This window comes from Curcuma longa, chromosome 14 (assembly GCF_044706935.1).
Source record: "Curcuma longa cultivar G26 ecotype Majalengka, Jawa Barat chromosome 14, ITB_CL_G26_1.1, whole genome shotgun sequence".
Lineage (NCBI taxonomy): Eukaryota > Viridiplantae > Streptophyta > Magnoliopsida > Zingiberales > Zingiberaceae > Curcuma > Curcuma longa.
Genome location: NC_133874.1, coordinates 4187143 through 4198873, shown reverse-complemented (window position 1 = coordinate 4198873; position 11731 = coordinate 4187143). Strand labels below are relative to the sequence as shown.

Below are 11731 nucleotides of genomic sequence, written 5' to 3'. Positions count from 1 at the left end.
GTTGTATTACTTTTGATGCTTAAGTTGTCATATTAGACCTATGTTTCAAGTTATATTGATGAGTTTAAATTTTTATAAGGTGGATTTATACTTAAGTTGTCATATTAGATAATTTGTTGAAATATTGAGTTTCATCTTCCTCCTCATTTCCTTATTGAAAAGGACTTCATTTGCCAATCCATTCGTGTAGAAGGTCATTTCACATTTCATGTTTGCAAGAACTCCAACGATAATAGGAACCAATAACTCATGTTGAAGTTAGATTAGCCTTCGCTTGTCATTGTATTTAATTTCGATATTATCTCATTCTTGAGATTTAGTTCCGATGTTCAATTTCACATTTCACGTTCCGATGTTGAATTTGAAAGTTCAAAAGTATGTAAACAACATCGCAGGACTAACAAAGAAGCACCCTTTTCTGTTTATAAATGCTTAGTTGGACAAAGTCCAGTATTAATTCTTGCAAAGCCTTATAGGGCATTTGCAGCAGCTAAATTCAAGAAGCACCGAAGCACCCTTTTCTGTTTGTGATTAAACCTTTACATGCAATGCACCATCTACATCTTTCTCTTGGGACATCCAATAGTTTCTTCTCAAAGGATGGCCACAAAAAGTACATTGTAGCTTCAGAAAATGCTTTCATTTGCAATGCTTTCATTTGCACCGAAGCACCCTTCTCCTGTAGTGATTTCCAGTACCAGCAATGCAAGGACAGCTAGCATGGCTGCTCTGCCATTCCAGGTCTCGGCGCTTCGGGTCCAACCCCATTCCCACACTGCTATTGGAGGAGGTAGCACTGCACGCTTCGAGTCGTAGGCTGCCAGTAGCTCTTCTACACTCCCAAGGGGAACAAGCGACTGCATTTGCCCAGAGAAACTTGAATCATCTATGCAAATTCTGATAGCTCAAAATCATCACAAACAATGGAAGAGAGAATGATTGTTTCATAGACCAATTGGTGGATCATATCCCTCCCATCACTTGGATGAAGGGATAGCTCATAGCTTGACTACTTTTTGCATTTGCTGATTCCATGGATTGAAAACCATGGAAACCTCAAAATGGAGAGTGACAGATGTCAATGGGTTTTCTACCGGCTACAAGGTTTAGACTTAATTAAACAAAAGTGAGAAGTTATGGGAGATTAGAGATAAAAAGAAATTGACAGAAGGGCTTAATCCATAAATGAATGAGAACACCTGACAATGAATGAGAACAAGATTAAAAAAATATTTAGACAGCTTGAAGACTAAGATGTAAAATGGAAAATCAATTAGTGATTCACTTTGCTGTTTACTCCAATTCAAACTAGTAGAGAAAGGAACAGTTCGTAGTTGACTTCAACTTATGCATATGATTAAACTGTTGACTGTTACCTGTCGAGCCTCAATGCTGGAAGCTGCCATAGCTCCTACATAAGGAAGACTTTCGATAACAGCATCAGCAAGTTCTGAAATAAATGTAGGTTCACATCCTAAAGCAGGAACACGCCCCCAATTCTCGATGCCTGATTTGAGAGCCAATTCTTTATATTCCACATCAATTTCTTCTAGTGTTTCAATATGCTCACTGACAAAACTGCAATGGATGCAAGAAGTTTATGACAGCTCAAAAGCCAATTGAAACATGCATAATCTTCATACAAACAAATTCTTGTAGCACCCAGAATGAATAGATGATACATATATGCAAGTGTACCTAATAGGAACAGCTAGAAGACTTTTTACTCCTTTTTGCCCAAGCTCAATTATTGTTTCATCAGTGTAGGGTTTCAACCATTCCACAGGTCCAACTCGACTCTATAAAATCATTCAATGAAGCTTAGTTGAAAGATGGTGTAAACAATCAAAAAGGAAAGTGTTGAAGATATCATTGGTCAACTACTGGTAGCTATTTGATATAACAGTGATTGAAAACGTTAAGGCTAAGTCCACCTATAAACAGCAACAAGATAGTAGTAGGAATAGAAGAAAGGATGGCAAAGCAAATAATTGAGAACAAAAAGAGAAAATAGAAAAGTTGCAGAGTGGTTACATTCGCCAATAAATAAATAACAGATAACAACTGAAAAATCTTCCTGCAATTTCAGATGCTTATCTCAGCTAACTTACAAAGCCTGGGTCAGAACAAACCGGTCAGGAGCCCAAGAGCGGTATCTTTCCCCAGGCTGCTTAAAGTTGTTCTCCTTGATGATCACTGCCTGAAATTTCAGAAAGATACATGACCAGTAGATGTCAATGTTCAACAGAAGGAATTATAGCTCACTGAAGGAAGGGGATACATCAAAAGTTCACATCACTTACAAATAATTGATATCTGAAAGCTCACTGAAGGAAGGGGATATTTCACCAGTTAGTTCACTAGAAGACAGATTTCTGCAAATAATCCAGAAGGGGATATTCTACTGGTGAACAGGGATCACCTGTCCATTGCAAATTAAAAAGACAAACAAAGCAAGCAAGACCACAACCCAATTAAGAAAGTAACAAAATAGATCTGCAAAGAAATCCAGAAGCTGCCATCTTACACAGAAAAGTCTTACACAGAAAACCAAAGAGCATAAGAAATCCAGAAGCTGCCATCTTACACAGAAAAGTCTTACACAGAAAACCAAAGAGCATAAGAAATCCAGAAGCTGCCATCTTACACAGAAAAGTCTTACACAGAAAACCAAAGAGCATAAGATGCTGTAAATCTAATAGCAGACTATTTTAACTCCAAGCAGTTTTATGCCATCAACATATCCTATCATGAAAGCAAACTACTAATAGGGTTGGAAGAAAATTATGCTCTAGTGGACAATTTTCTTTGTTTCAAACTCATCGCAGAGCTCTTAATCCAGAAGCTGCCAAAGCCTTCTATTTCACGGGAATATCGCAGAGCTCTTAATCCAGAAGCTGCCAAAGCCTATAAATTAATTCATGTACAGAAAAACATAAGCTATTAATAGAACAACCACAGATGCATGTCTTTATCACAGAATGCCAAATTACAGAAAAAAAAAACTTCTTCATACCGATTAAAAGGTTCCATAGTTTGCTCACAGAATTTGATATCTTCCTCATACCTTTTGAATCTGTAAAATTTAAGAAAAATCAACATATTCAAATACATACAGCCATAGATGGCAAGAAAAATGAAGATAACTTCATCATACCTTTCAACATTGAACCTATTATTAGAACCTACAACAATAAAGACAATTATTAACTTTATTTTCTCAATCAATCAGCCACTATAATTTTTAAAATTGAGACCAAAACAGTACCTGCTATAGATCCCAAGGGTTCATATGTGTCGTCATCATTGATATTATAATCATCTAAACTTGATCTGGAAATGGAAAACACATCATCATATTTACAAATAAAATTATATAAATACAAAAGTATTCGACACATACCCTTGCTGTAAAACTGGACAGTTGCGCTTGTCATGTGAAACACCTCGATGCCCACATCCATGACAAAGGCGGGACTTTGCAACTGCCTTTTCCTTTGATGATTTTAATCTCTTCCCACATCCTTTTGTTCTTACTAAAGAAGGATCACTAACAACAGGAGTCCCATCTGTGGATTTATTCCTTTGACTTCCATGGTCACATTTTTTACCATTATTCATCTCTTGAATTTTTTTGTAGATACAATCGAATTGTTCATCTAAGAAATTTGTTCCCTCATCAGTCAAAGATGCATCATCAACTAACACCGATGCTTTATATGACAACTTTGAATGTCTTGACATCAATAATTTTTCTGGATCATCGATGAAATTATGCTCTCCCAAATCATATATTGCTCCAACCTTTGCATGTTGTGTCCAGCGTTTGAGTATATACTTATCAGGCAAATGAAATACTTGATTTACACGGAAAAAAGCCAACATATGCCTGCAAGGAATGCCATCAAACTCAAATTTTTTACAACTACATGATATGTAGTCTCTATGATTGTCATGCGTGAGGACCCTTGGTTTAGAGGAAGAACAACTTTGAAATCTCATCACATGGTAAACTACAAGATCAGCTTCTATAGATATCTGTTTCACACAATAAACATGACTTTCACTCATTTCAATTTGAAACTCCTTCCATTTATTTTTCGTATACAACTTCACCATTTGAGTTTCCATTGGAGATATTGTCTTTGTTTTAGGATGCTCATTCATATCAATATGGTCTGCAATTAACTCATTGTGTCTTTGATGTCTCAATGCCCTATTGAAACGGGTGATAAAATCCATCAATGAATTTTTTTTTGAGATATATTTCTTGAAAAATGCATGTGAGCTTTCAGATCTTTGACTACTTGACATTCCAGCACAAAAAACATGACTAAAATAGGCTGGCACCCACATTTGTCGCAATTCATACATCAAACACAACCAATCATTTTTCTCCAAGTTAGCACACTTGATAACCTCTTCCCATGATTTCTCAAATTCATCCGGAGTTGTAGAATTTTTAATGACATTCCTTATGATTTGATAGTTGTCACGATAAATCAAAGGATTTATTTTCTCTGAGAATTTGGTCAAGATGTGCCATAAACAATATCTATGGAATGTCTGAGGAAAAACTTGTGCAATTGCCTTTGTCATAGCAGGATCTTGATCTGTGATGATAACTTTAGGTGCACCTGTAGGCATGGCTTCAATAAACTTGTTAAACAACCAAACAAATGATTCAGCTTTCTCATCACTTAAAAAACCACAACCAAAAATAATAGTTTGGTGATGATGATTAACTCCAACAAATGGTGCAAAAATCAATCCATATTTGTTGGTATTATATGTTGTATCAAATACAACAACATCACCAAATACACTATATGCCCTCCTTGATATATGATCTGCCCAAATACACCTACTGAATCTGTTATTTGAATCAACCTCATATTCATAGTAAAAACCAGAATTTTTTTCTTTTTCAGACGCAAATAACTCAATTAATGTTTCAGCATCAATACCCTTTTCTTCATCCCTTAGGTCTCTCTCAAAATTTCTAATATCTCTTTCTGTGCAACCTACTAGCTCAGGTCCTCCATACTCAATTTCCAACAGTCGCATTTGTTGACAAGTAGGTATATTGGCCTCTGAAAATTGCTGAGTCAATGCTTTTTTTGCTGTGGAAACAGAACGATGTGAGCGTAGTAAATGCACCTTTGAGGGGGTAGAGAGTGGATGATTATGAGTTTCCACAAAATTTGTGACAATCCAATTAGGTCCAGATTGATTCTTTACAATTGAAATCTTTGACTTACAGCCGGTTCTAACTTCCCCACGTACTCTTTCCCTTTTCTGTTGATCACCTTTTGTCTGTTTTTTGCGTTGATCATCAGTATGTCCTTCTTTGAAACATACAAATGTTTTCCAATTAACCTCATTTGTTATCTTATTTTTCCTGCTATGACTCATCCTTGCACTAAATCCGGCTTCTCGTGCATATTGATTATAGCACGAAAATGCCTCCTCTATTGATACGAATTCCATCCCAATTTTTGGTTTTCGATCATCTGTAACTTGGGGAGTATATGACTGATCATCATTGCCAATTTCTTCCATTATTGGGGAATGTCAAATTAACAAGATGTGAAAATCTGTATTAAAAAATCTGTATTAAACTAAGCATAGCAAACTATATTAAACTAACCATAACAATGGTTGTTGATATTATAGGATAAAAACTAAATAGAGTTTAAACCCTGAATCATACCAAAGGAATAGGAAAAAATCCCTAATTAAATGCTATGAACACCCAGTTTTAGTAAGATATTCAGCTGAGCAGCATTTGCAAATCATACAAAGAAAGGACATACAAACAAAACATATAAACTGAAAGACGAATAGAATCCAAGTGATAAACCTCCTAAATTGGATTGCAAAGAAACATGTTGACTATTGAAAATGTAATAAGATGGCTTACCTCTGCTGGTTCAAGATGGAGATCGTCCTTCAAATGAAAGCTTACAGCAAGCCTTGCAAGGCCTAAAAACCCCTCTGCTGCAACTGGCCAGATAATGAATCTTCTTTGACTACAGCTAATTGATTCACTGATGTGGAAGTCCCTAAAATAGTCACGACATTATATTAAGATTAGTACCAATACCAAGAAGCTTTAGAACAATTGAAATGCCTATTAAAATTCTTACAAATAGAATTAAGCAATCACATTTAGGACTCCCTGTTGAAACTTAACAACTAGTAAGAATAATTTGTGTATAAATTATATACGAGAACAAACTCATAAGAATGATTTTTTCCAATCACAAAGACTTCATTATACCATAAATTAAATGCAAAAGAAATCCAATCCTAAACCATACCAGAATTTGAAATCAAATGCTGTAAAAAACCCTAAATTAAATGAAATGCAAGTTAAACCCTAAATTATACCCTGGCGCAGAGGTCCTGGCGGTGAGCAGAGCAGTGCAGGCGCGTGAGGGGAGAAGAGAGCAGGGGAGAAGAGACCTCTGCTTTCCTGGCCACGAGAGATCCCGAGCAGGGCGGCGGTGAGCAGCGAGCAGTGCAGGCGCGTGAGGGGAGAAGAGAGCAGGGGAGAAAGACCTCTGCTTTCCTGGCGACGAAAGATCCCGAGCAGGGTTGGGAGCGGGCTGAGAGCGAGGGGAGGACGAATCGGGAGTTTAGGCGGAGGGTTAGGGTTTTTCTGCGGAGAAGAGATCGCGAGGAGGGAGGGGGAGTTTTTAGGGTTTTTCTGCGGTTAGGGTTGCGGCGGCGAAGAGAAACGCGGAGGGGAGGAATGCCGAGCAGTGGAGGGCGGCGGCTTGGAGGAAGGAATGGCGAGCAGTGGCAGGTTAGGGCAGGGGATCGCGGGTTAGGGTTTGGAGGAAAGGTCACGAGCCGTGGAAGAGGAATGCCGAGGAGTTCTGCTGGGCGGCGGCGAGGAGAAACGCGGAGGAAGGAACTGCGAGCAGTGGCGGCGGCGGGTAGGGCAGGGCGACTGCTGGGCGAGATCGCGTGGGTGCCGAAGAGGTCGCGCGCGCGAGGAGAGGAGGGGAGGGAGAGAGAGGGCTCGCGGCGAAGAGAAAGGAGGAGATCGAGGCAGCGCGAAGAGGGGAGAGGGTTAGGGCAGCGGCGGAAGAGAAAGGAGGTCAGCGGCGAAGAGAAAGGAGGTCCGCGCGATTAGGGTTCTCTGCGGGTTTTGTTTTCCTTCCGCTGGCCACGCGCACGCAGAGCCGCTGACGTGGCGTCCACGTCAGGTGTCGCCCAGAAGTCGCCCACGCGATGTCGCCCAGGAGAACGATTCTGTATATATATATATATATATATATATATATTAATACAATCCTTAATTGATTAACCAAGCACAATGCAATACTCACCTTCTTGATTAATTCTTTAATCAATATTTGCCACAAATTGCATGTGTCCTTACTAGAGAGAAAGAAAGAGGAAGAGAAAACCAAGAAAGAGAAGGAGATGGAGATCATTAAAGGTCCATATAAACTCACTGTTTGAGGTTATTATACACTTTCTAGTCCAACCCTTTCTACTCTCCCCCTCCTCTTCTTCTTCTCTTCTTCTTCTTCTTCAATTCCAAATCCCTTCTTGGAGTAATTGAGACCCTAAATGAGTGATGGCTTCCATGAACGACTGGTTAGCCTTCTCTCTTTCCCCACAGGAGCTGCCTAATTCCTCACAAACCCATCATCTCATCTCCCTGGCTGCCGCCGCCACCGGTAGCAGCTACGTCGTCGACGATCCTCCGATGGGGATACCCACCATCAGAAACGATGCCTCTTTCGGTGGCTTAGAGGCCTTCCACCGACCTCAGCACCAAAACCATGGTGGTGGATCGCATCTCCTGTTTTATGAGATCCGATGAATCGTGCGTGGTTTTTAATCTGATGATGTTTCTTTTGTTTCCTTGTTTGATCGCGTCAGATTGGAACCTGAAGAGCTTGGACTTCAAGGGCGCCGGCTCGCCGTCTGAGTTGTCGATGCTGGTTGGGTCCAGCAGCAGCTACCGGAACCACACCGGCATCCACGACGACGACGAGCCCAAACTCGAAGACTTTCTCGGCGGAAACAACTCCTTCGCAGATCACGACCAGAGAGTGCTTCCGGACTGCATATTCTCTAACTCCCCCTCCTCGTTATTCCCGGTGCAAGACACTTCCGTCGTCTTGGCCCACGATCATGAGCCGGCGGCCTGATCCACACCGTCGGGTCTTTCTCCGGAAGCAGCAGCGGCAGCAACAACAACTCCATCGGGCTGTCGATGATCAAGACGTGGTTGAGGAACCAACCGGCCGGCGCCGTCGCACACCAGCAACACGAAAGCAACAGAATCACCGACCTGGAAATGGCGGCAGTCGCCGGAGCGAGTAGTAGCAGCGCGGGCAATCCGACGAATGCGGCGTACGCGAACACGAACACGAACACGCCGAAGGGGCTGTCGTTGTCGATGAGCACCGGGACGCAGTCGAGCAGCGGCGGCGGCGGAGCCGCCGCGGTCTTACCGCTGCTGCCGGCAGTCGCAATGGGTCGTGGGGGAGGCGGCGAGAGTTCCAGCTCCAACAACAAGCAGAAAGGGGCGGGAATCGGGCAGCTCGATGCTCAAACAGGCGCAATCGAGGCGGTCTCAAGGAAGCCGGCGGATACATTCGGCCAAAGAACTTCCATTTACCGGGGCGTCACAAGGTATGCTACGCCTGCATCTTCACCATCACCGATCACATACATTCTCTGCACCAAATCTATTCCAGTGGAAGAAAGATCTAATAATCCTTCTTTGGCATATCTTTGTTAATCATATTACAAGGATGCATGAGTGAAGCAATGCTCGATTCTGTTCTTTGCAGGCATAGATGGACAGGTAGATATGAGGCTCATTTGTGGGACAATAGTTGCAGAAGAGAAGGGCAGACTCGCAAAGGGAGACAAGGTACAAATCTTTGTATATCTGTTCATTCTGTTGTAATTTTTTTGTTTTCTATTGGCACTCAATTTCTCTTGTCTTTTTTTACCGGCCATCTCGGATTCATTCATTGTGGGGGTGAATGACTCATTTCAAATCAATATATAGTCTATTTAGGTAAGAAAATTATGAATTCCCTGCATGTATATTTTGGTAGTCGAGAGGCAGGCAGGCACTCTATCTTTTCTGATATTGCTAATCGTTCTGTATGTGTAGGTGGATATGACAAAGAAGACAAGGCAGCAAGGGCATATGATTTAGCTGCTCTCAAGTATTGGGGTCCCTCGACAACTACAAATTTCCCAGTATATATTTATATATCTATCGATCGTCGACTTGATATATCATCTCATCTCTCACGATCTCACTATTTCTGTACTGATTTCTCTCTTCTGCAGATAAGCAACTATGAGAAAGAGTTGGAGGAGATGAAACACATGACGAGGCAGGAACTTGTTGCATCTCTTCGAAGGTACATATATATACTTAGCTTTCTCTACAGAAAAGAAGAAAAAATTAATGGCTATTGTATTGCTCGAAAATGTGCTTCAGGAAGAGCAGTGGATTCTCAAGGGGTGCATCCATTTATCGTGGAGTTACTAGGTATTAACTAATATTAATTAATTATTTCTTCTTGTGCTGTTTAATTTATATAATTTCCCAGCTGTTTAACGTTAAATTTTAATATAATTCAGGCATCATCAGCATGGTCGATGGCAAGCAAGGATAGGAAGAGTAGCTGGAAACAAGGATCTCTACTTGGGAACTTTCAGTACGCTATACGTTTAAGTTGTTGATTATAAAATTATATATATTATATATAAATTAAATGTCCCCCACGTACTCTTTTTTAATTGTGTCTCTCTAACTCAGGGCATGAAGTCAAAATTCATTAATTAATTAATTAATCGAACATTTTTTATTGTAATAATAAATAATGGATTCTAATTAATTAAGCCATGCACGTGCGTTCGTGGATGCAGGTACGCAGGAAGAGGCCGCCGAGGCGTACGACGTCGCGGCGATTAAGTTCCGCGGCCTCAACGCGGTGACCAACTTCGACATGAGCCGCTACGACGTCAAGAGCATCCTCGAGAGCAGCGCCCTCGCCCTCGGCGGCGGAGCCAAGCGGCTCAAGGAAGCCGCCGCCGAAGACCGCGCGGAGGCGCCCAGTGTCCAGGGACACCTGATCCGGCCGGCTACCGTTGATGATCACGGCCGCCACGTCCTCGCCCCCGGAGGGCACTTCGATGCCACCGGCTTCGGCTGGCCCACCATCGCCTTCAGCCAGCCCCCCGCGCAGGTGGACTACTCTTCGCCGCTCGCACTCCAGTATTACCCCTACGCCCCGCCGCCGCAGCAGCGCGGGTGGTGCAAGCAGGAGCAGGGGGCGGCGCACCACTTGGGCGGCGCGCACAACTTCTTCCGCCAGTCGTCGCCGGCCAACGCCGTTCTCCGCGACTTAGTCGCCTTGGACTCGTCGCTCGATCCCGGCACCGGGCCGTCCAACTCGGCCATCTATAACGCCGGCGGCTACCAGGGCGGGTTCGCGACGCCAATGGCGACGATGGATGATCGAGGATTGGACGCCGACAGCAACGCTTATTATCTCGCGCAGCATTTGGATACCAATAATGCCACATGGATAATGCCGGCGTCGAGTCAAGCTACGGGTTCCAGGTCCGTCGCCGGAGCACCACTCTTCAGGGCGTGGAATACTGATGGATGATATATCGTTAATTAAACAAGTTTTTAGTTCTTCTTAATTTACTGCTAATTTGGTAGTTTAGGTTTTCATCGTTTCGATCGATCGGCATATATATATAAATGGAATTGGTGGATCGATTAGTTCTTCTGATGGTAGCTTGGTAACAGCAGGCCGGCCGGCGAGAGAAGTTGAAGGCTGTAGTGCTTCTGGCCGAGGCTGTTAATTTTGGGGAGGTTAATTATGATTCAGAAGAATTATATCGATTAATAGCCTATATATATACATTATACGGAGCAGAAGCAGTGATCACATGTAAAGTTGTTAAAGTTATCTTTTTCTAAATAGTGATTTCTCTGAGTTAATTAGTTTCTTATTAGCTTTAGCAATCATTTTTCTGTTAATAGAGTTGTAATGGTCACTTTTCTTAAGAAGATATGTGTTTTTGTCGTACCTTTGATTAGCGACGTAGTCAGGATTTTTAATTCAGAGTCGAATTCAAATAAAGGGATAATTTGGTACGTGAAACTCCTCAGACCTAAAGAAGAGTTTATAAGGCTTCTTCAAAGGGAGTGAATTCAACAGGTTATTTATGAAGGGAGTGAATTCAATAAAAAATATTAACTTCATATGTTTTTACAATAATATATAGATTTTATATTTTGAAAATGCTGATGTATCAAATATATCTTGCTTAATATATGGTATCAAATAAGTGAATCATCTTTTATTTTTCTCTATCGATCTTTTCAGAGGTAGAAAAGTCTTGTACAAAATCATTCTTTTATAATCAAATATAATAAAACAACAATTGTATATAAAAGATTAAGAACTTAGAGGTATAACTATAACATAAAAATAAGATTTTGTGTAGCTATGGAACAGCCTGAGAACTTGTGCTTTGAGCTCCTTTTGCTCCTCAATTTATAGCCTTTAATTTGTGCTTAGATATCTTCACCTATCTATTTTGTTTAATGTAGTTGATTCAATTACTTTGCCATTTGACTGAAATATTTATTATGGGATCATTATCTACTAGTTGTTATCTCCAATTGACTCATTGATAATCCAGCCAACTATAAACTACT

The 11731-nt window shown here is 41.2% G+C and overlaps 2 protein-coding genes and 1 pseudogene across 2 annotated transcripts; 1 reads left to right on the top strand and 2 right to left on the bottom strand.

Annotated features, from left to right (window-relative positions):
- Positions 1–415: 415 nt before the first annotated feature.
- Positions 416–2283, bottom strand: LOC141845433 (ferrochelatase-2, chloroplastic-like). Its single transcript, XM_074733488.1, has 6 exons — positions 2266–2283; positions 2133–2200; positions 2035–2077; positions 1699–1799; positions 1377–1578; positions 416–857 (listed from the first exon to the last, which is right to left on the bottom strand). The coding sequence occupies exons 1-6, from the start codon at positions 2281–2283 to the stop codon at positions 627–629; spliced, it is 663 nt and encodes a 220-aa protein (XP_074589589.1). The 3' UTR covers positions 416–626.
- Positions 2284–3104: 821 nt separating this feature from the next.
- LOC141845432 (protein FAR1-RELATED SEQUENCE 5-like) lies at positions 3105–5562 on the bottom strand. Its single transcript, XM_074733487.1, has 3 exons — positions 3404–5562; positions 3269–3333; positions 3105–3172 (listed from the first exon to the last, which is right to left on the bottom strand). Exons 1-3 carry the CDS (start codon positions 5560–5562, stop codon positions 3105–3107), a joined length of 2292 nt encoding a protein of 763 aa, XP_074589588.1.
- Positions 5563–7594: 2032 nt separating this feature from the next.
- Positions 7595–10667, top strand: LOC141845431 (AP2-like ethylene-responsive transcription factor BBM2; annotated as a pseudogene).
- Positions 10668–11731: the final 1064 nt, after the last annotated feature.